Genomic DNA, 25,543 nt, shown 5'->3' with positions numbered 1-25,543 from the left:
TTGGAATGCAACTTCCTCTTCTGCCTAGAAAGCACATATAGGCAAATCGGTATCACAGATTAATATCTATGGTTTTACCTGCAAAGGCCCCCTCCTGGCCCTGTCTAGTAATGTAACATGTAGATAAGACATTTAATTATGTTAGCTTATCTAGTCCCTTGTCTTAGTTTGTTTAAACTGATATAAATAGCTTATGAATAATAATTTCCATTCTGATGAGTACCCCTTTCCTGGCTTTCCTGAAACTTTTCTCTATGTTTCCCTGACCCCTCTGTATACTACATGTACATACATAAAAATACATATACATGCATACAGACATATTCACATACATACATATATATGTATGTATACATATACACATATACATGTACATATGTACATGGAAGCTGGAGGAGGATGTTGAGTGTCTTGATCTATATTGCCCTTATTCCTGAAAAAATCTCCCACTGACCTTTTACCTACAGTGGAAGCCACAGCAATCTCCTTGTCTTTACTCCATTGCACTAACATCACAGGCATTTCTTTTCTGCATTAGTCCTGGTGTTCTGAACTTGTGTACCTATGTACCAATGTAGCAAGCATTCTCCCATTGATCATTGGGGTGGAGATTGCATGTGCTCATGTGTACATGCAGAAGTCATAGGAGTTTCTTTTCATTTTCCACCATGGGTTCTGGACCTGAACTAGACAAGAGCTTGTGTCCACAGAAGCATCCTTCCAGCCCTCGAAGATATTTTTTTTCTTTTTTGTGGTGACTTTAAGCATTTTTTAATTAATCAAGCAGTATTATTTTATATTTATGACTTTTTACTTTTTAAAATTTATCTTTTAAAGAAGAAAGCAAACTATCTTTTTTTTTTCATTTTACATACCAATCCCAGTTCCTACTCCCTCCCCTCCTCCCATCCTATCCAATTTCCCCTCCATCCCCAATCTACTCCTCAGAGAGGGTAAGGAACCTTGCTTTGAGGAAGGACCAAGGCCCTCCCTACTATATGTAGGCTGAGCATCATATCCATCCAAAGAGAATGGGTTCCAAAAAGCCAGTACAAGCAGTAGGGATAAACCCTGGTGCCACTGCCAGTGGATCTGCAATCTGTCCCAGCCACAATACTGTCACCCACATTCAGAGGGTCTAGTTTGGTATTATGCTGGTTCCTTCTCTGTCCAGTTGGAGTTCTTTATCCATCAGGGAAATGCAAACCAAAGTGACTCTGAGATACCATCTTACACCAGTCAGAATGGCTAAGATCAAAAATACCATAGCTTATGCTGGAGAGGATATAGAGTAAGGGGAACACTCCTCCATTTCTGGTGGGAATGCAAACTTGTACATTCATCTTAGAAATCAATATGGTGGTTTCTCAGAAAATTGGGAATCAACCTACCTCAAGACCCAGAAATACCACTCAGTCTTGGGCATATACCCAAAGGCTGCTCAATCAAACTACAAGGATATTTGTTCAATTATATGCATAGCAGCATTATTTGTAATAGCCAAAACTTGGAAACAGCCTAAATGCCCCTCAAGGGAAGAATAGTTAAAGAAAATGGTTAAAGAAAACATTTACACATTAGAGTACTACTTAGCAAGAAAAAAACAATGACATCTTGAAATTTGCATGCAAATGGATGGAACTAGAAGAAAACAATCCTTGGTATTGGCATAAAAACAGAGAAGTCGACCAATGGAATCGAATAGAAGACCCTGACTTTAACCCACAAACCTATGAACACCTGATTTTCGATAAAGGAGCTAAAAGTATACAATGGAAAAAAGAGAGCATCTTCAACAAATTGTGCTGGCAAAACTGGATGTCAGTCTGTAAAAGAATGAAAATAGATCCATATCTATCACCATGCACAAAACTCAAGTCCAAATGCATTAAAGACCTCAATATCAGTCCGAACACACTGAACCTGATAGAAGAGGAAGTGGGAATTACTCTACAACACATGGGCACAGGAGACCACTTCCTACGTATAACCCCAGCAGCACAGACATTAAGGGCCTCATTGAATAAATGGGACCTCCTGAGACTGAGAAGCTTCTGTAAATCAAAGGACACTGTCACTAAGACAAAAAGGCAACCCACTGACTGGGAGAAGATCTTCACCAGCCCCGCAACTCACAAAGGTCTGATCTCCAAAATATATAAAGAACTCAAGAAACTAGACTGTAAAAGGCTAATCAACCCAACTATAAAATGGGGCACTGAGCTGAACAGAGAATTCTCAACAGAAGAAGTTCAAAAGACACTTAAGGTCATGCTCAACTTCCTCAGTGATAATGGAAATTCAAATCAATACAACATTAAGATACTATCTTACACCTGTCAGAATGGCTAAAATAAAAAACACCAATGATAGCCTTTGCTGGAGAGGTTGTAGAGAAAGGGGTACACTCATCCATTGCTGGTGGGAATGCAAACTTGTGCAACCACTTTGGAAAGCAGTGTGGCCGTTTCTCAGGAAATTCGGCATCATCCTACCCCTGGACCCAGCAATACCACTCTTGGGAATATACCCAAGAGATGCCCTATCATACAACAAAAGTATATGCTCAACTATGTTCATAGCAGCATTGTTTGTAATAGCCAGAACCTGGAAACAACATAGATGCCCTTCAATGGAAGAATGGATGAAGAAAGTATGGAATATATACATATTAGAGTACTACTCATCAGTAAAAAACAAGGACTTCTTGAATTTTGCATTCAAATGGATGGAAATAGAAAACACTATCCTGAGTGAGGTAAGCCAGACCCAAAAAGAGGAACATGGGATGTACTCACTCATATTTGGTTTCTATCCATAAATAAAGGACATTGAGCCTATAATTAGTGATCCTAGAGAAGCTAAATAAGAAGGAGAACCCAAAGAAAAACATATAGGCATCCTCCTGAATATTAACCTTCATCAGGCGTTGAAAGGAGACAGAGACAGAGACCTACATTGGAGCAATGGACAGAAATCTCAAGGTCCAAATCAGGAGCAGAAGGAGAGAGAGCACGAGCAAGGAACTCAGGACCGCGAGGGGTGCACCCACACACTGAGACAATGGGGATGTTCTATTGGGAACTCACTAAGGCCAGCTGGCCTGGGTCTGAAAAAGCCTGGGATAAAACAGGACTCGCTGAACATAGCGGGCAATGAGGACTACTGAGAACTCAAGAACAATGGCACTGGGTTCTGATCCTACTGCACGTACTGGCTTTGTGGGAGCCTAGGCAGTTTGGATGCTCACCTTACTAGACCTGGATGGAGGTGGGTGGTCCTTGTACTTCCCACAGGGCAGGGAACCCTGATTGCTCTTTGGGCTGATGAGAGAGGGGGACTTGATTGGGGGAGGGGGAGGGAAATGGGAGGCGGTGGCAGGGAAGAGACAGAAATCTTAAATAAATAAATTAATTAATTAAAAAAAAGAAAAAACAATCCTCAGTGTGGTAACCCAGACCCCAAAAGATGAGCACGCTATGTTCTCAGTCATAAGTGGATACTAGCTGTAATGCAAAGGATAAAAACCTATAATCCACAATCCGAGAGAAGCTAAATAGTAAGGTGAATCCTAAGAGAAACATGTTGTAGGAGGCCACTTGTTTGTTCCTAGCAGCTCAGTCCTGGAATAACCACACAGAAACTGTATTAATGAAGTCACTGCTTGTCCTATTAGCTCCAGCTTCTTATTGGCTAGCTCTTATATCTTATTTTAACCCATTTCTATTATTTTATACTTTACCACAAGGTTTGTGGTTTACTGGCAAGGTTACAGCATGTCTGTCTCCTGTGCAGCTACATGGCTTCTTACTCACTCTGCCTTCTTTCTCCCAAAATTCAGTATAGTTTTTCCTGCCTAGCTCTGTTCTGCCCTGCTATAGGCTCAAAGCAGTTTCTTTATGCATTAACCAATAAAAGCAAGACATATACAGAAGTACATTCCACCTCAGAAACATATATAGATACCCCTGGGAAGGAGAAACAGACAAGATTTCCTGACTAATTAGGAACATGTTGGTGGGTGGGAAGGGAGGGTGGAAGGTGGGAGAAGGGAAGAATTGGAAGGAAGAGGAGAACTTGTGGGAAAAGGATAGTTGAGATGAGGGAAGGACAGAGATGGAGGGAAAGGAAAGAGATATCTTGATTTAGAGAACCATTATGGGTTCTAGCAAGAAACCTGGGACTAGAGAAATTCCCAGGAATCCTCAAGGAAGACCCCAGCTAAGACCCTAAGCAATAGTGGAGAGGGTGCCCAAACTGGCCTTGCCCTGTAGTTAGATTGATGACTATCTTAAATGTTACCATGGAATCTTAATCCAGCAACTGATAGAAACAGAGGCATAGATCCTCAAAGACATTTTAAACAAATAGCTGAAGAATTTCAGAAGTCCAGAGAGGTTCCTCATCATCCCTTGATTTTCAGAAGCATGATGTCACTTCCTGAGAACTCTAGGGTTTTAAGCAGGCACTGACCAAAGGAAATGAAGCACATAGTATAAAGCCAGTCTTTCTCCAGGATGCTTGCTCTAGAAAAAAAAAAATCTCTTCATGACATGGAAATATACACTTGCTTAGGTGCCAGGATGGAAAGATTGATTCAGTTGGTGTTCACGGTGGTTTATTTGCAAGGTTCATAACAAGTGGCCCTGTAAATGAGGAGAGAACTTTAGGGCAGAGCCATCCCCATAAATTATACCCAGTGAAGAGTTGAAGACCAAGTGTGTTAATGAAGGAATCTTGAAGAATTTTCCCTAGGTAATCTCTGTACAGGACATGGGGAGATCATAATTTTCCTTGAGAAAATTAGGCTTATGGACTCATGCTGAAGGATGTGGAATCCTTCCTGCCATCTCTCTTCTCACCCCTGGGTAATTTTGATGAACGACCCCCACTACTGAACATATTTCTTCTGGGAAGCATTGAGAGAGGGCATTCCCTTGAGTGTCTGGACTGGCATTCATCTCCAGCGATGTGCTTTGATTTTACTTCCTGCGAAAATCCATCTCTAGATCTTGTGCCTGACCTAAGGTTAGATGCCAGGGGAGGAAATACTGATTCTCATTTTACAGCACAATTGTTGCCATTAATAGCAACTTTTATAGCCCCATAGATGCGACGGGTATACAATGATGGATGAACTTCTGCTGATTAAAAGAAAAAAAAAGAGTAGTCTATAACTTAGAAAGTATAGTTTAAGTTGAAGTAAATGATAATAATAAAGTATAACTGATACACTGATGAATTATTCATGCTGATTATAGAGAGCACCCTCAATGTCAGAGGAACCATACTGTATCGAGTGTGTGTTCAACCAGCTGTCTCTGGGACTCTCTAGTTGCAAAGAGAAAATATAGTGTCCGAAATAAAGAAAAACTGAAATTGAAGATATTTTTCTCAGTTATAAGTAGAAATTAGTATAAATTATAAATAGGAAATTTAGGATTTAAAAATTCTATGTATAACTGGCTATATTTAAGGGCAAGTGAAAACTTGATTATACCTTTTACAAATTAAGAGAAAAAAGGTAAAATTAAGCTCAGGAATGATGGCTGGCACAGTTCCCGAGTCTCAGGAATCTTTATCACTCGACTGATCTCCCCACTCTTGTTTCTGCCACTCTGCAATCTTCTCATAGCAGCCAAATGACCCTTTAAAAACAGTGTCAATTCCTGGCACCCTGTCATTTCCTCCTGTGTCTTCCTAGCTCATGCACAATTAAATCCGGACTCTTGTTCCACACTCCACAGATCTAGCCCCAGCCTGCCTCTTTCTATTTGGTGTCACCAGAGCTATGAGAAGATGAGTCTCTTGAGGTTATTTCAATGAACCGAAACGCTTCAGATTCGTCTATGTGCGTGTAGTCATACCCTCCTGAAAGGGTCTACTCAGATGCACCCTCCAAAGACATCCACAGTAGCTACCACACTGCCATGTTTTTTATTGCATGTGTCTATAATGTTTGTGTATGATCATATATTTTTATTTGTGTATGTGTGAGGATGTGTTGCATATCTACTCTTTGGAGGTCGAGACCGGCATCAGCTCCCATCTTTGATGGCTTTGCTCCTTATTTGCTGAGACAGGTTTCTTCTATTGAACCCAGAGCTCACTCAAAGAATTATCTAATTAAGAAGCTTACTCTTTAGATCTCTGCCTCTGGTTTCCTGCTGGAATTACAGGTGGGCAACCAAGCTACCCAGATGTGTTTACATGGGTGCTGAGGATCTGGATGCTCATCCTTACATTTACTGTTTGGCTCACTGAGCCAAATCCCAGATCCCACAATGTCATTTTAAGGCAACAGTGTTTTGTTTTCATCTGGTTCCCTCTGAAACAAGAAAACATAGCTCTATTGCTAGATCTCATTTTCTGTGCTATGTAGTTTCTCAAGAGTAATATAGTTGCTTTTCAAATATCTCATAGTAGCTTGAGAAACCACATATGCTATATTTCATTCATCTCTTTTTCTAATGATTTATTTGTATTGATGTTTTTCCTGCATGCATTTCTGTGTGAGGGTGTCGAATCCAGTGAAGCTCAACTAACAGACAGTTGTGGGCTGCCATGTAACTGCTGGGAATTGAACCCAGGTCCTCTGGAAGAGCAACCAGTGCTCTAAAACACTGAGCCAACTCTCCAGTCCCATTCATTTGTTTTGATAAATAATATGTTCTAAGTACACACATCACCATAGGGATATGGTCATGCTGTCTTCTTTTTCCTACATATACTTCTGCCACTTTGATGCAGTAGAATCCTTGTTTTCTTTGACTAATAGTTGACACTGAACCTTGACTCATGTGATTCCTCTCCTTCCCTTGTTATAAGAAAATGAAAGTACACTAGAACGCTGGCCTCTGTAAGAGGCAAGATCCGTTTCAAGCTTAGAGTCAACAACTACCCCACCTTTCAGAATCTTCCTTGCTTGTACACCTCTCTCTCTTCTCTCAAATGCAGTGAGCTCACTGCATATTAGTAAATATTTATGAAGTGTTCTATATCCACTAAGTGTTTCACAATCAGGTTCATTAGTGATTCCTCCCAGCAACTCTGTGAGGTCAATCAGCATTATTAAAGAACAGCCCAGAGAGGCTGGGCAACTTGCCCAAGGTCACCCAGCAGGTCTTTGGCACAGCCTGCATTGGCAATGTCAGAGAGTATTACTATGACAAGCCCTGGAACAGACATCTTTGGAAGGATGCCTCTTAATCACTCTTCTTTAACATTAAGCAGATAAACACTAACTGTTCTAAAATGAAGGAAGTACAAGCGCCTTGAGTTGAGGGAGTTATTGGTGCAAGTAAAAATTGGAGCCAGGTGTTGAAAAATGAAAATTGCCCAATGGGAAGATGAATTGGATGATACTTTTTTTTTTTTTTGAGAAAGAGAGTTTGAATGTCTGGAGCAGGGATGCATATGATATATGTATACAACCAATGTAAGTGGTTTGGAGGGAAAGTAAGAAATCATAAGTTATAAAACCAAGATATTTTAGGAAGAATGTAGATAGGTCATTGTGTCGAAAATCTGATCTCTTCAGACAATGTGCTACCATTCAGCCCCACCAAACAACTCTCCTCATGTTTTCTGTAGACAGAGTGATTTTTAGGTATATGGTGTTTTCATAGTCTGGAGCAACATGCAGATTACATAAAGCCCACTTCATTAACATGTTCTGATAAAGAGTCCCTAGGTATGTTTGAAGGAAATGATATCAATTATAAAAAAAACTCTACATATCTTCATTTTATATTTACCTTTTTCCTCTATATGTTTGTGTCTTTCTTTGGGGTCTAAGATCACAAAATAGATCCTGGTAAGTGATGTTTCATATAGTTTTAATTCTTGGTCCTTTGAGTTGATCTTCTGCCTGTGTTCCCTTGAGACCAATTAACTTGAGCTAGACATTTCAAATGTAGAAGTACACTCTCAGCTATGGCTATACCACCTGCAGTAGTCTGCTCAGTGCAGTAGTAACTGTTTATACTGTAGATGCTGACCACAGGCTTACGGCTTCTCAGGGAGTCACCTTATATAACCCTATCAAGAATACTGTAAGGCAGATATCATTATAGGCTAAGCTCGGAGCCTGATTCCACTGCCTTCAGCCACTTTAGTCTCAGTATGATCCTGTTCTTCCTGTTCTCAGAATCCTCCCATGACATCATGTAGTCAAGGCCTAGTGTGCTCATGGCATGCTTATTGAGGAAGTGTTGCTTTCTGGGTGACATCTCTCTTTCTCTTTTTAAAACTCTGCTGAAGACATTTTCATCTTAACATGCCACATGCCTTGTGTATCAGTCCCTATCAGTGTCTTTTCACTTGCTGTCTCTCTCCTGCCACACTCTTCCTTGGTATACACACCTGGGCTGTGTATATCCTCCATGCTTATTCACAATTGCCTAATCAGACAGGATTCTTTGATTGTACTCAGTAAAACATCGCACCTCTATAGTTTGGTTTCTTCTCCTTTGTACTTAACCATACCCTGAAAAATATTTATTTGTATGTTCATATTCTGTCTCTTCAGAATTTAATCTTCATGAGAACACTAATTATGTGTTCTGGTTGTTTCATTGTCAGTGCCAGTTCAAGCTAGGAACATGGGACTCATTCCATGAATAATTGTTGCCTGATTGAATAAAAGGACCATCTTCTGACATTGGTACACTGAATTTATAATGGTTAGATAGACCCCAATATGCTACATGTATGCCTAGTTGCACAGAATCAAAGTCTTGTACTTGGTTGAACATTCTGGAGCATGTGATATCAACTCTTAAGATTCTTTTTTCTTTCTCCAGAATGTACTAAACCAAGGAAGAATATAAGTGTTTTATTTTTTAATTTTGCATTATGCCTATCTTGAAGCACATAAGAATCTAAGGTAGTGTTTGGAGACATGACTCAATGTTTGCTCTTCTTCCACAGAACCCAAGTTCAGTACCAAAACTCTACATCAGTTGGCTCATGACTACCTGTAACTCTATCTCAAGGGGATCCAATGCTCTCTCCTGACTCAGATGTCCATAGATATCTGTGAACATGCATGAACACCCCCCCCCACACACACACACTCACATACACATACTAAAAATAATGTTTTAAGGAAAAGGAATCTATAGTATGTTTTATTGATAGTCCTGCGTTCTCTTCTTGGATTATTTTTGTTGTTTTTTTTCTTATATTAAATTGGAAATTCTATAACAATGAGCTTAACAATGCTCTTGATTAATGGTGGACACTGGTCAATATGATATCAAGTTAAGGAGGATGAACACTCCCCCAATTCATCCATATGTGCTTTAGATAGATTTACCTTTGCAAATGGGCAAAGACAATGATCATTGATTAAAGAATAACTGGGATTCAGAATATCTTTATGTTATTACACACACTGGAATTCATTCTTTCAATATTATATGCATTTGATTTGCAGTATCTTCATTAATGGAAAGATTGCTCTTTGCCTTCTCATATATATATATATATATATATATATATATATATATATATATTTCTGTTTTATGTGAGTCTGTGATAGAAGCAGGCAAAACATTTTTATGTGTCCAGACCTGCTGCTTTTTGTGTTTATGTGAAGGTTGCCTTTTTTGACATTTGTACCACTTCAATAGATTCTAAAATATTTAGACTTCACAAAATGTTTTGCCATGATGTGTTGAGTACACTTTTGCATATTTGATAATCTGTGATCCTAAAAATATTTTGGCATTAAAAATAGGAAAAGCTGAGCTCTCTTCATGTTTCAGTTCTGTAATAAATGCTTGACTTTATCTCATTTAAATCTTAACTAGTTCTGTAGAACTAGAATGTTGGACTTAGCATATCATGTAGACACTACATTTTTATTGATTCTAAAAGTGTGTGATGGAGTTGAGGAATCACTAAAAGAAGTAAACTAGTAGATGAAGAGAGACTGGACTCCATGATAGGTGTTTCAGTGAGCATAACCCTACACAGTGCTTGGCTAGACTTCTATTTTTATTCTTCCACTACTCACCACAAGAGAAAGCATCAGCCATGAATCCAGACTATGCTCATTAATTATGCAGGTTCTTTACTATGTAATTTTAACCTCTAATTGCAAAATATGGATCTCATCACTACTTCAGTCATAGGATGTTTATAGTAATATATAAGTGTCAAGCTTATAAATCTGAAATTTAGAATTTAGTGTAAGGAACTCAATATATATTCACAATTATTATTCATAATCTATTTACAATAGTAGTTATGTGTAGAAGATTATGTAGTTTGTGAAGATCTCACCTCAATATGATGATTTGTTTTTCCAGATGGATGAGAAATACATGGGTATTAGATATGTGTCATATGATAGACTATCTTATAAAACTAAACAAATTTATTTTACCAGTGGAGCTAATGGGTGCATGTGTTTCCTGTAGCCATATATGCGTGTTCATGCAGGTATCTGCACATGTCCATGCAGATGGATCTGGAGAGCCGAGGTCAACTTCGGGTGCCTTTCCTCAAGAGGTATTGCCTCTCTTCTGCTTGGAGACAGGATCTCTCAGTTCTCTGAAATCTGCCCAATTATTTGAGGATGGCTAGTCAGTGAGCCAGCATCTGCCTGTCCCACATCTTCAGCTCTGAAACTGTAAGCACACACCAACATACCCTGAATTTTTACGTGGATTATGAAGATTCAACTCAGATCATCTTTCCTAAAAGCTTTACTGACAGAACTATCGTCCCAGCCCCCATAGCTATATTTTAAGGTAATGTAATATGTAATATATTCAAAATATATTGCATATATTACTTCTAAGTGTGTCACTAATTTCTGCAGTGTTTATAGCACATAATTATACTTACCTGACAGAAATTCATCAACATCTCCAGGAGATTCTTTCTCTCTTGTTCTATACCTCCAAATGCAAAAATCAATGTAAAATCTCTCAAATTAGATTTCCTAGTGATAAAGGACTTTTGAGGGTAGTTTGTTCAGCCGAGGTTAGCAGCATTGTTTGAATATTTGTTAGTTCTTAAGAAATACTTGCAATGAGTAGAGAGATGGATAAAAGTAACTTAAATGCACCATGCTTTCTAATAGAGGGTAGAGAGGTCAAACTGGTAGACTGGAATATTCAGTAGACTAGAAAAATGAATAAGGAGGCGATCAGGTGAGTTATTGGGGAACAACAGAGAGTGTCATTCTACACAGCAGAAGGGTGTGAAAGTATTCAATGGGGGAAGGTACATGCAATCTCAGCTTTGCAGTATATAAATGAATCAAGATATAAAGAAGGATGAAAGGGTAAATACAGCCCTGCAGTTGAAGAAGGGAGTCTACTAATACAGAGAACCACAGGCAGTGACAGCACAATGCAGAAGAGCCTGAACTGTCCCAGAAGAGCTAAGACCTCTGGTTAATTGGCAGGACCAGGAAAGGCATCCCAGGGAAAATGTCTATGAAGTGGGAACTCCAGAGGTGAGAAGGAGCGAAGGTCCTCTGCCTCTGAAAATGACTGACTTCTCTGCTTAGTAGTGGGCGTTACATCCCCTAAGATATGGAACTACAAGAGTGGCCATATCTATAAAAAGGAGTCAGTAGTCACTTTACCCGGACTAATAAAAAAAAATTCTTTGTAAGCAGCAATAACACCTGCCTGCCCTAGGGCGTGCACATAGATCTAGATAAGAGGACATAGGTAGGAAACAAACAGTGTCTGTTTGTTTTGTGTGCATATATGAATGATAGATGTAATGAACATTGACCTACCTAACAATACTATTTGTTTTTTTCCTTTTCTTTCTTTTTTAAAATGATTTTTGTTGAGCTCCACATTTGTCTCTGCTCCCCTTCCTGTCTCTCCCCTTCTCTTTTCAACCCTCGTCCAAGGTCCCTATGCTCCCAATTTACTCAGGAGATCTTGTGTTTTTCTACTTTCTACTTCCCATGTAGATTAGATCTATGTAAGTGTTGCTTAGTGTCCTCTTGTTGTCTAAGTTCTCTGGGATTGTGAATTTTAGGCTGGTTTCTTTGTTTTATGTTTAAAAACCACCTATGTGTGAGTACATGTAATAATTAATTGTCTTTCTGTGTCTGGGTTACCTCGCTGAAAATAATGTTTTCTAGCTCCATCCACTTTCCTGCAAAATTCAAGATGTAATTCCTGGAGAACTCCGCTGTGTAAATGTACCACATTTTCCTTATCCATTCTTAGGTTGAGGGGCATTTAGATTGTTTCCATGTTCTGGCTATGACAAAAAAAAGCTGCTATGAACATAGTTGAACACATATCCTTGTGGCAAGATTGAGCATCCTTTGGACATATACCCAAAAGTGGTATTACTGGGTCTTGAGAAAGGTTGTTTTCTAATTTTCTGAGAAATCGCCACACTGACATCCAAAGAGGCTATACCAGCTTGCATTCCCACCAGCAATGCAGGAGTGTTTCCTTTCCCCAACAACCTCTCCAGCATAAGTTGTCATCAGTGTTTTTGATCTTGGCCATTCTTACAGGTGTAAGGTGGGATCTCAGAATTGTTTTGATTTACATTTCTCTGATGATTAAGGATGTTGAACATTTCCATAAGTGTGTTTCAGCTATTTTAGATTCCTCTGTTGAGAGTTCTCTGTTTAGGTCTCTAGAGGGCCAGCATAGGGATGGCTCAGTGGTTAAGAGTTCATACAGTTTTTTCAGAGGACCAGATTCAGTTCACAGCACCCACACTGGGAGGGTCAAACTGCCTATAACTCAAGCTCCAAGGGATCCAGTACCCTTGTCTGAACTCCATGATAACTTGTATACACACACACACACACACACACACACACACACACAAACAAAAGAAAATAAATCCTACAAAAAGGATAATGCTTCTGCCTCCTCTTGTTCCTTTAATGCTGAACTGGAGACCTCCACTCAAATTCCTTTGGTTTTTTTCAAACCTATATAGTCAGGTATCAGTACACATTTTGGTGATTTTCTTACACTAAATAAATAATTAAATAAATGAATAAAACCATCAGTTATGACAAAGATACAAGTAATACTTATATTTAATATTCTCTGCATATTGGTAAGTCCACAGCAAAATTGCCATTACTATATGCTGAAGGGTCACATTTTCCTCAGAGCATTGACTTGCAACCATAATCAAATGTATCGAGCTAAGTTATTCCACTTTGAATCACTGGAAACATTAAGAACACACTATGAAGATACACTTAGGAGGACAAGGCATAGGAAACCCAGATAGATGAGAAGGTTTAAAGACATTAGCATAAAAGTACTACTTTCTTTCATTTAGAAAAACAAACACATTTTTATGAGCTGCTACAAATTCTATAAAATGTAATTTAACAGAACTATCTTCATATTGGAATTATGTAACTTCCCTCAAACTCAATTTTTAACCCCCTGAACTAAGTCTTCAAGTTAAGAAGTTTCATGAGTCCAAGAAACAGGAGGAAATTTGTTCTGTTCAGAATGTACCATAATGTCTGAGCAGAATATTTAAATTACACGTTTAGGTTGACAGCAACTGTATTTCAGGGAAGAATCCTTAGAAAGCATGAGACAATTTCCTTCAGCTCCACATCATTATTTGATGTAGGTTGCCTATTATATTCTTAAGGTATTGTGAAAAATGGATTTGAAGGTATTTTTTGACAGTGGGTAGGCTAATGGAATCTAGTGACTGTCTTTAAAACGGGCAGGGGATTGTTATAACATGGTAATAGAAATATCAATTGCAGTGACAGTCTGTCAATGAATGATAATGAAGTTATTTAAATGTTGACTCACTTGCAAACATTTTCAAAACCCTAAATTATTCTCACTGCTTTAACCTCATGCATCCTAAGTTATTAAAAAGCAGAGTCTGCCAGGCAGCCAATGAGCCTTTGGCATTGCAAGCTATTTTTAAGTCACCAAATGCACAAGGAGCAATGAAAGTGGCTGTTCTTAATGATTTTAGGAAAGAAACAAAATACACATGTCACAGCTGCATGATTTAGAGGTGAACACTGTTCCGCTCTCAGGACATCTTATTGGCAATGAGTTGAGTAATGTCCGGATGCTTCCTTTCCCTGAGCATCATTTGGTAGCTCGAGTCATTGTTTTGTGACCTTGGTGGTATTACTTCGCGTAACTTCCTTCTTCATGGGTTTTGCTGTAGAGAACTTAGGGTTATTTGGATATTTCTTAAGTTTGTTTACAGAACAGCTCAGCTTATTGTAGGTTCAGAGTTTGTCCACTAAGCTTCCTGCATCATCCATCTCTCACATGAAATACACATCTGATGTATGTCCACTCTGTCCTGGAAACCAAGAATGCACAGATGAACAAAAGTACATTGATCACCCTGCAAGAGCTTAGTCATCACAAAGCAAGTATCTCTCTCTCTCTCTCTCTCTCTCTCTCTCTCTCTCTCTCTCTCTCTCTCTCTCTCTCTCTCTCTCTCTCTCTCTCTCTCTCTCTCTCTCTCTCTCTCTCTCTCTCTCTCTCTCTCTCTCTCTGTGTGTGTGTGTGTGTGGTGTGTGTGTGTGTGTGTGTGTGTGTGTGGTGTGTGTGTGTGTGTGTGTTTATGGTGGAATCTTTATTTTAAATCCAGAAGCTCAGAATTTCTCACCCTTCTTAATAACAAATGAGAAGAATCAGAAAAATTCACTCTTTAGATAACTTCCTGGAAGTTAGGGCTCATGACAAATACTGTCAGGTCAGAATGGCCTGGGGAATTAGTTTGCTAACGTACAAACACACAAGCAGAGATTTCCACAGGAAAAACAATGCTGAATTTTGGCAAACAGAATTAAACTGAAGGATTTGTGAACACTCTTGACCCAATGTGAGAGTGATGAGGTGAGGAGGATGCTTACATTCTTGTGAATTTGACCTTCATACACTCTAGCACCTCCTTACAAAAAGCAGCAGAGAGGCCCTTGTGCCCTTGCCTTTCAAGAAATGGAAGAGAAATTATCAGCCTGAAAATTGACCAGCACATTCTGTACTTTTGTTTTAAATATTTGTAAAGAATTTATTGTTTGTCTCATTTCTTTTTAAAGCGTTTTATCACAGTATATTAGTTGTATATTATAGTGGTTTTTACTGTAAAATTTAAGATATAATTTTATTAATATTTATCCTTTGAGAATTTTATATACATTTCTTACTCTCACCAACTCCTAGATACCCTCTCTCTCTCCCTCTCTTTCTCTCTCTCTTTCTCTCTCTCTCTCTCTCTCTCTCTCTCTCTCTCTCTCTCTTCCCTCTCATGCTCCCTCTCCCCTCTCACTTATTTAAAGGCACAATAATAGCTTCATGAATGTCTTGTCATCAAACTAAATCAAAATATTTTGCAGTGATTAAGATTACCCCTGAGGGTACTCACTATGAGTGTTAGTAAATGATGTCCAATGAATATAGATAGCAATCAAGGAAAATCTCTTATATAAATGAATAAAGAAAGCTACCATTCAGAGGATGATTATATGTGCTTGCCATTTTTACTAAGTATTTTAGGAATTAATTTAGTTTATGAGTGGTTCTGAGCTTTTTTGTTATCTCATTTGGAATGTCCAAATGAAGACCCAATCACTTCCTACTGCTCCTTCTTGTTGATGCTTGTCATATCCCATTCAGTTTCTTTCACCAAGTAATAGAAAATCTTAAAGGCATCAATACCTCCTGTGAAGTAGGTAGGATGCTTCAGGTGGTTTTGTTCTCTTCACACCAACTCATCTGGTTCTGTATATTTAGTATTGTTCTAAAAGTCACTATTAATATGTGTCAGAGGGATTAAAGATCAAAGGTAAAATTAGGCGAGATTTCCTTTCATCAAATGTCCCATTTCTCCAAAAAAAATAATTTTTAGGCTCTCAGCTGCTTTGGTAGTGCTTATTGAAAGTTATGTTTGTTTGTTTGTTTTATGCTCTTTTTAATGTATAGACAGATCAATCTGTAAACAGTTGTACCGATGAAAACAACCTGGAAATCCAAGGCCCGCAAATATTCTATCTTGGATATGTCTATGTATTATACAAAATTAAAATCAAATCACCTCTCTATACTTATATTTACTTTGTAGTTATCACACTTTTTACAAATGTTGTTTATTTAAATTTAGTTTCTATTTTCCTTTCATTAAAAAGCCAAGTTTACAGTCATTGTTTTCCTTCTTTGTCAATAATATTGTGTTTTCCAAAGTGCAGTGCTTAGAACACTAATTATGTTTTATATCGCCTAAGAAAGTGTTCTGTAGTTAAGTAGGTTTAGAGAAGGCTACATGTGCTAGACAGGCTAAGGGGTTAGTGTATAGAAGACCAATAAAATTGGTAAAAATTTTTAATGTAAAGGAACATTAAATTTTGCTTACTCAAGCATTTCCCAGCGTTTTGACTCTGAACATTGTCCCATTTTCCCATTTCAGACACACCGTTTCACAAATTTAACAACTGCTACATTGGCTCTCCATCAATTTGCTGCTGAGCCTGTCTGCCTCTCCTGTTCATTCCAAGTCCATCCTTTTAGGGAACTCCTGCTTCCATGTCTCTATCAAGAAGACAGTATTGTGAATCTTATGAGCACCAGGGATCTTCTTCTGGGACACAGAACCAGGCAGTCATTATCTCTCTGCTTGTGTTTAAAGTGCTCGGCAGAGACACTGATCCAACGTCACCTGCCATGATCTTGGTGCTTGAACAAAGTTTTTTGAAGACCTTAGCTGTGTCCACCCTATATCTTTCTTGATTTGTGAAGAAAACCAGAGTGTGTCTACCTGAGACCCCATGGTGGTAAAGCTGGAGGAGCAATAATTGAGACAGCAGTGCGGTGACAACATGCCAGTGGATTTCACTTCTATACGGCCGTCCTAATGGGAGCGCCGTCTATGGTGCCACCACTTTCATTATGTTTCCAAAACACATGATAAAACTCTATACATTTGAGTGTGAAAATATATTACCATTTATTTTTTAGATCAGTTCATTGTTATAAGATCCATAATATTCAGACCATCTGAACTTCTGGGAATGGAAAATTGGTAAATGTTGGATCTGTTTTTGAGATTTTGGTAAACAAGTTGATAGAAATCACAAAGGAATAATACCAGATACCTTAGAAGATCCAGGCTCATGGAGAGGAGATATAATAACGAAAAACGTGCCCAATAAAGCAGTATAAATCTTGAACAATGTTGCTAATGTAAATATGTGCTGCTTCTTTCATTATACCTTACCATGTTAAGGTACCAGTTAGAAACATATAGATATTCCCACACTTATATACATGGACACACATGAAAACACATGTACATACAAACACCAGGCATAAATATGCACATGCAAAAATGCATAGCATACACGCACATACCCAGGCAAATGCACACACTCGCACATAGAGGAACACATGTATGCATACACTTGTGCACACAAACATAAGCACCTGCATGCGCTTTGCCAGAGGAACTTTCTATATGCTGTTGTAGAATGTTTTGGTTCAGAAATTATTATTTTTTTAAAAAAATAACCTTTTTGTTCCACCCATTGTACACTACCACCTCTCTAAGCTCCTATTCCAGTATTTAGGGTTAGGGTTAGAATATTTGAGTCTCTTTTACATCATCAGAGAAGTTTTATATTTTCAATCGTCAATAGGTGACACTTACTAATGTACTAACATTTACACATTTCATCTTTCTCACCAGCTCCCAGAAAGATTCTATTCTTTGTTCTTGAACATGAAGTATTTCTCTGACAATAAATAACATATATATATATATATATATATATATATATATATATATATATATATTTTTTTTTTTTTTCCTGAATTTTGCCAACATAAATCTGAGCTACTCACTCCATTACATCTCATGTTAGGATAATATTTAAACGTGAAAACACTCATAGGCACTTGTGTGTGCATGCACACAGACAGACAGACACACATACAGAGTTGAAACAAGGTAACAAAATCTAGGCGACAAGGAAGTCATAGTGGAGAAATGCCAGTTGAAGATGACTAGGGAAATGATTGAAAATCTAAATATTGATCATGTTCTGGGTGAGGAAAGAAATCTTAAATATTTCTTTGAAAATAATAGCACATGTCCTATAATAGAGTGGGAACTTGAGGAGAAAAATCTTTGGTATGAGAGAAATCTTTTCTTTCTTTCTTTCTTTCTTTTTTTTTTTTTTTTTTTTTTTGGTAAATGAATTCTGAAGCCTATTGTGGCATTCTTTGTTGTCAAGAGGATTCCTGTCTGCCTGTGGAGGTCTGGATACTGGTCCTGAGTAAACCAGTTATGTACTGTGTTTGTGCAGGCTCATTTCTAGTCCCTAAGATTTTGCCTACTTCCCCTTTCGAAATCGTCTCTTTTGAAAGTGTCCAATTTTTTTCAAGTAGTTTTGTTCAATGCTCATTCCTCCATGCTGTGGTGTGCTATCTAAACCCTACCTTCCTGGACCTGGATAGAAGTGGGAGGACCTTGGACTTCCTGCAGGGCAGGGAATCTGGACTGCTCTTCAGTCTCCAGAGGGAGGAGGAATGGAGTCGGGGGAGGGGGGAGGAAGAGGGGAATGGGGGGAGGGGGCGATGTGTGGGAGGAGGGGGAGGGAAATGGGAAACGGGGAGGAGGCAGAAATTTTTTTCAACAACTAAAAAACTATAAACAACAACAACCAAAAAAACAAAGTCCTGGATTTTTGGTACTTATCATTTGTGTAACATTTTCCGATGAACTATCCTGCATACCAAGTCAAAAAACCTCTTATTCTAGTAACACCTTTCGGCAGGTTTATGGATCTAGTGCCTTGTCTGGAGTACACTCTTTGTGTGTGGTGAGTGTACACATACATGTGTGTTCACGTGAAGGCCAGAGAGCAGCACCTAGTGACTTCTCAATTGCTTTCCATCTTGTTATTTTTGTGTGGGTTTGTGTGGTCTATGCATGTGTTTCCACGCATGTGATCAGGTGTGTGCATGCATGTGTGAGTGTGTAGAAGCCAGAAATTAATAGTAGGTGTTTTTCTCTGTCTGCCTCTACTTTATATTTTGAGGCAGGGTCTCTAACTGAGTGTGGAACTAATTTCATCTATGCTGGATAGACAGGATCTCCTGGGATCTGCCTGTAACCCAGGACCTGACTTTGCACGGGTGCTGGAGTTAAATGATTGGCAAACACTTTCCTGATTGAGCATCTCCCTACTGCCCAGAGTTGGCTCTAAACATAAGAGAACGAGGCACTTAATCCGTCGTTCTTCACTTTCACTTACTATGTCTCAGAGATGTTTGTGAGTCATCAACATCAAAAATGAATTAAAATGATTCAAATTAACCAAACTTTCCTCCCTGAGTATTATTAATATGTATTTTGATCATTGTGCGCAACACATTATACCCATTATTTTGTTGTTATCTGGGTGAGTTGGAAGGCTTGTGAAAGCCCCATATTAATCCTGCAACTGAGTACAGAGTCTGCTCCATTTTATTAACTCCACAAATATAGATGATACAATGGATTTCACTGTAAGCTTCCTTTGTGAGAAAAAGAGGCTGAGAAGAAATTATAGAGCTATATTCTTCAATAATGATTTTTTAAAAGCTGAGGTAAAATTAAAACAACCAAGAGCAGAGGGAAAGAACCTGGATTAAATTTTTCAATAGCCCATTTATCAGCTCTTCTGTTTGCATGGATCATTTAGCTGTTATTGATCACTTTATTTGAACTCTGATAGCCCCCCCCTGGACTGTACCATCTATGAGGAGTCCACGGAGTTAGAGCTGTAGGCTACAAGGTCGACCTTCCTTAAAAAGATGATTCAGTCTGTTTTATTTTCTCTGAATTAATAGCTTGTTGATAAATGGTTAAATACTGACAGGACTTTACAAGAACGTCAGGGCCCAGAGTTGATGCCTTCTAAGTCATGTAGCTTAGGATTAGGAAAGGGCGTCAAGGAGGTTGTGAAATTTTACCTTTCTGAGGACATTTCCCTTGCTCTTAAATAATGCACAGAGACTAAGAGACTAAGACCAAATGACCTTGGAGGGCACTAGCAACCCTTATATTCTATGACCATGAATGAAAACATGAGTTGTAGCCAAATCGGACACCCTGATTTTACGCTGTGTGAGAGAGAAAGCAAAAGTATAGAATTGTCATATTTAACTAAAAATGCTTTTATTTTTATGGCCAATTCAAAGGGCGTCCTCATCTCTTAATCTTTTTGAATTAATCTCATCCATTATGCAAAGTGCGTTCTTTAAGGAGCAGTCGAGGGATGGCGTTTTAATTTTTACCAATTCAATTTAAATGCAAATGTTAACCACTCACATGATGCAACTGTGTACATAATTAAGCGTCATTATATACTGCATGAATCATTTAGAAGCCTCCTGAGAGCCATTCTACTATGTAAAACATGCATTACACTGACAAGCAGCCAAGTGACGTATACTGCGGCGATCATTAAAGCATCTTTTGAATTACAGGTCAACCGATTATGGGACAACCTATGAAAAGCTGAATGACAAAGTGGGCTTGAAGACAATTCTGAGCTATCTCTATGTGTGTCCGACAAACAAGCGTAAGGTAAGACATGGATATATATAGCTTACTACTGATTACTGATATGGCTTCTGTCTTGCTTTGGCTAACCACTCTTGCTACCTAAAATTCCATTAAAGGAAATCTAGGATAAGAGATGTAAAAGGAAGTTGTTGGCTGCTATGGTGGCAATGTGCCTGAGAAGCAGCTGTGAAACTGCAGGGTGGGGCCAGCCCTGCTGTCGCCATTAAAGAAAGGCAGTGTCAAGGGTTTCTGTCCTGCAGACATTCTTGGCTCGCAAGCCTCAAGCCTTGAAAAATTCTTAATGAGGCAAATAAAAGGCTAGGTTTCAACACACACTCTTGTTGTCTCTTGGCATGGAATGCGTAGATTAGCTAGAGTTTTGGGGAAGGCAAATTCTAGAAGTTTCATTTCTCAGGCTTGTTCAGGTTGCCCAACAATGTCACAATACAGCATGCTGCAGAGAGCGAAATTTGTTGGAGAGGTGACTTTAATCTCTTCACAGATCTTAGCTGGAGAATGCCTTCAGAGTCATCGTCCCTATTTAAGATGATAAAACTGAGGTTCAGGGAAAACAAATCCCTTGCTTTTATCTTAGAGTTACACGAGACCATCAGCTATACGGCCTATGCTTCCTCCTTGGCAATTGCAAATGTCCTACTATCTTAGTCCTCTCTGTTTCCTGCTGCTAAGTGGAGTGATCCCTTCAGAAAGCATTGTTCTAGGAAGAAAATCTTTCACTGTGAATGGCAAATGTCTCAAAGGCAGAAAAATGTTATAATTACATAGTCATTTTACAAATTTGTATTATCACATCCCAAATTCTGTCATGTGACCTCAAAGCTTCCTGCCCTTAGGAGAACAGATATTGGCCACCAAGAAACAGTAGAATGTTGCCAATCATTGTTCCCTAAACTAGTTTCGTTACCCTGGCAACACAGTTATCCAGGCTTTTGTCTCAGAGCTGTCAATAGCATGTTCAGCATTTCCTGTCTTCTGGTTTGCCATCCTCAACATGAGTATAATATCAAAAGCACCAGCTGCATCCCAAAGGTGCCGCCCTGCTTCCGTTCCTGCTGCTCTGGATCAGGGCTCAGGTATCTCATGAGGCACCTCACATACTTCCAACACCACTGTAGTTACTGTTCCCTCTGGCCCTTATCCTGTCAAGCTCTCGAGTAACTGCAGATTCACAGATGGGCTCAGACTCTGCATTTAGGGGACTCGAGTGGAGACTCATCTAAGCTCAGCACTGAACAGATAAATATGGTGACTGACTTCATCTACCAAAGCAGAGTGGCCTTGGACTTAAAGTGGGGATAACGATAGGACTTGCCTCATAACTACAGATGTAAGGCATGTATAAAATTATATATTTCGAGTGCTCAGCACAAAGCAATACAGACTTAATCAATGTTTGCACTTCATTTCCCTTTCTTACCACCCTGTTCCTCCTGCTTCATAAAATTATAGGGAGTAATAGTAGTGATTATCCCCAGTAATTAAGAACGTCCAGGAGAACATTCTGTGATAATCAGAAAATTCTTCTATGCTGCCTAGTATGTTAGACACTAGCAACCTGTGGCTGGTGAGTATTTTAAATGTGACTAAAATAACCGAGAAGGAGCTGAATGTTAAACTCTATTTAATTGTAATTAATTTATATTTTCATAGCTGCATTTTGGATCACAGAATTGGACAGCATAGTTCAGTATGAGAGCTATCCCCTCAGCTTATTGCTTATTGACTAGCTGCTGGGCCATCATCAATAATTTCATCTAAACAATTTTGATCTGCTGTATGCAGCCTTAGGATATGGAGCTGAATTTCTAGCCTTCAGTTTTATAATTAGATTTAGTTGTTTTCTGGCTTTAAATTGATTCTTATCTCCTTTATTGATTTTAGTTCGGATTCACCTTTTTAATAAATTTAATTTAACAATCAATAAACTGTATTCTAGGCAATGGAGTTTGAAGTGAGAGATAAGGGCAGTGTGACAGCTCGGTGGGTAGCGGTGCTTGCTGTCAAACCTCACACCTGGAACACAGGTGCTCAAGGAGAAGACAGCTGTCCTCTGACCTCCACCCTAGCATGATGTCACCAGTGCAACAAGTAAACAAAAGAGAAAAAGCCTGCACCCCAAATCCCAAGATCCCATGCCGTAGTGGAAAAAGCCACTGTGATGTTTAGTTGAAAACACATCTTGAACTAAGATAAGTGAACAATCACTGTCCCTGCCTTAAATATATTTCTCCCTGGCAGTTGATTTGGGCAAATCCTTTATATCTGTAACATGTTATAGGAAAGATGTGAATTTACAGCTGAAAGAGCCCTTTGAACAGATCCTTCCCAGTGATAGTTTCAGCTTTATTAATGGTATTTGAAATGTGCATGATTTTTAAGATTGCAAATAATGATCGCAGAAATTTCTGCAGATGCTGCATGCATGGTCACAATCTCCAAACCAAGGCTGTTTTTAGGAGCCAGATTCAGTGTGGCCCTCAGACCCAGATGAGCTACTGGAGACAAGAGAGGCTAAAGGGGGCCAGGTGTAGCTTGCTGTTTGGATAGGGACTGGATGGTTTTGGGGGGAAGCCTAGCAGCAGGAAACTCCCTGATGCCTGTCTAGAAAAGCAAAGGGAGTTTGGGAAGGGGCCCTAGGTTTCTTCCTGCTGGGGAGGTCCTAGAGAGTGGGACATCTGGCCATATGGCTGTTCGTTCACCTCTTAGGTCCCCTCAGTTAGAATCAAGCTAGTCCCTCTGAATATGGTTGACAGTTGTATGGCTGGGGCAGACTGAGGGGCCACTCGCAGTGGCACTGGGACTTGTCTGGGGAATATACTGGCTTTTTGGGATCCTATTCTCTTTGGGATGTATACCTTGCTCAGCCTAGATGTAGTAGGGATGGCTTTGGACCTCCTACAGGGCAATGTGCCTTGCCCTTTCTTAGGATTGGAGGGGGTGGGGTAGGAGGGTGTGTGGAGGGAATGGGAGGAGGGGAGGGAGTGGGAATTTGGATTGGTATTTTTTTAATAAATAAAAGGAAAAGTTCAGTTCATCGTGATGTCTCCTGATATTCATCTCAGTTTTACATATGATTTTTTAAATGATTTCTTTCTTGAATCATTAAAGATAAATTAAAACTGAAAAAAAAGAAAGGTTAAAGTGGGGGACACAAAGAGCTATACAAAAAGCTACTATGAAATCCAGTCTGCCAAGTGAATTTATATCAATGGGGTGCATGGTTGACCTGTACTGACCATTCACTTCACACTGAACACCTGGCCAGGGACATCTAGATGTGCTGAATTGATGCTTGGAAAAGCCTATTTCTAGAAAAGGGGAACTGACCCTTCATGGCCACGAGAGAACAGCTTCTCCAGGACTGATGCTTCCTACATGTAGGTCGGTCCAGTGATGTTTGACTCACAGTGTTCCTGAGTAAACCTAAACCAAGGCTTCCCAAAGTAAATGAAACCTTCAGGGCCACTGAGGTTCTGGCAGACTTAAGACATATTGGAAGATGATGGATGTTGCTTGCAGTGGTTCAAAGAAAATCAATAAAGTTGGTATAGCAATGTATTTAGATACGGTTTTTCTGCCTCGAAGAAAATTCATCACTGTGAAATATATACCTACTGATATGAAGACATTTGAACCAACGAGATAATACCTCTGCCACACCTTACAATGAGAACATATTTTCCCAAAATCTAAGGTTGATGTGAAGCAAGGAGGAGCCAGCCCATCATCTGGTTTATTAGTTATGCAGGACAAAGGCGCTCGAGCTTTCTTCAGCTCAGGATTCATGAAGTTCTCCAGTGAAAAGGAGACGCGTATAAAAGATGTTATTAAGTCTTTCAGCTCTCCAGTGTGCTGTCTGACAAGTGAGCTTCTCACGTCCAGATCTTCCCCTCTGCGTTTTGCATCCGTAGGAACAATTGAAATAAAGCAGACAAATTCTGCATGGCTGTCTGTGTTCTCAGAGACCTGTTTGTCTTCACGTTCTCGTGCTATTTTTAGTTGTTTGTGAGGACGAGAGCAGTTCTTTAATCATCGCGTCTCAAACAGTGGGCATCAAGCCCTTGCTTTGCAGATAGCTGGTTCAGGGCATCACTAGGATCAGAGACCGGAAATAAAACAGACCCTATTTACACTTTAAATTGACGATCAAACATGGTCTGCTTCTTTGTTGTTTAAGATAAGTGACAAAAGATTTCCTTAGATATGTCTGATATAGTAAAACTATTGCCAGGCAGTGGTGGCGCACGCCTTTAATCGGAGCACTTGGGAGGCAGAGGGAGGCGGATCTCTGTGAGTTCAAGGCCAGCCTGGTCTACAGAGCTAGTTCCAGGACAAGCTCCAAAACTACAGAAAAACCCTGTCTCGAAAAACAAAAACAAACAAGCAAACAAAACCCTGTCACCACATCATATGTTAGTTTACGATATCTTGTCTAAGAGGCACAGAAATCCTGCCCCTAAGTAAGATGATGGCTCATGCATATGTGCTTTAGGAAGAATCTTGCATTTAGTCTCTGCTATATGCGGTGGTCTCAAAGGGCAAGGCTGAATGGGCCCCAGAGCCAGAGGAGAGCCAGGGTAACTGCCTGCCACCCATCTCTACAGGGGAACACTTCCTTACATCCAGTTCAGATAAAATCCCTTGTAGTTCGTGTCTACAGAGGTTTCTAGGTTACACATGCAGTCTGCTAGGAGAATGGGTGAACTCATACCTGAAAGGAACAGCTGTGGTTCAGAGGATGATGGGGAGAGCTAATATTCACGAATAAAAGGCAACCCCGAAGCAATCTTGCAATCTCTGCTCTACTTTTAAATTCTCTCCCAACGTTTATTTTCATTCTGCGTAAAAAGTAAAACGCCTGTGTGCTTTGCCTTATTTATCAGTAATAGTTGTCTTTATTGCCAACCAACTCTGGCTGCCCTCCCTTCAGAAGTGTGTGTAGCATCCTCAGGGATTAAAGCTA

At 39.3% G+C, this 25,543-nt stretch overlaps 1 protein-coding gene across 7 annotated transcripts in view; it reads left to right on the top strand.

Moving 5' to 3' along the window:
* Sorcs1 (sortilin related VPS10 domain containing receptor 1) overlaps positions 1-25,543 on the top strand; it is a 497,667-nt gene that overhangs the window by 246,720 nt on the left and 225,404 nt on the right. For all 7 annotated transcript variants that reach the window (XM_075974357.1, XM_075974356.1, XM_075974359.1 and 4 more), the window contains exon 3: positions 20,481-20,580. In XM_075974357.1, coding sequence (XP_075830472.1) covers positions 20,481-20,580 — 100 coding nt within the window. The remainder of the gene's footprint in view (positions 1-20,480; positions 20,581-25,543) is intronic.

Source organism: Microtus pennsylvanicus, chromosome 5, assembly GCF_037038515.1.
Source record: "Microtus pennsylvanicus isolate mMicPen1 chromosome 5, mMicPen1.hap1, whole genome shotgun sequence".
NCBI classification, from domain to species: domain Eukaryota; kingdom Metazoa; phylum Chordata; class Mammalia; order Rodentia; family Cricetidae; genus Microtus; species Microtus pennsylvanicus.
This window is presented reverse-complemented; position numbering and strand designations above follow the sequence as displayed.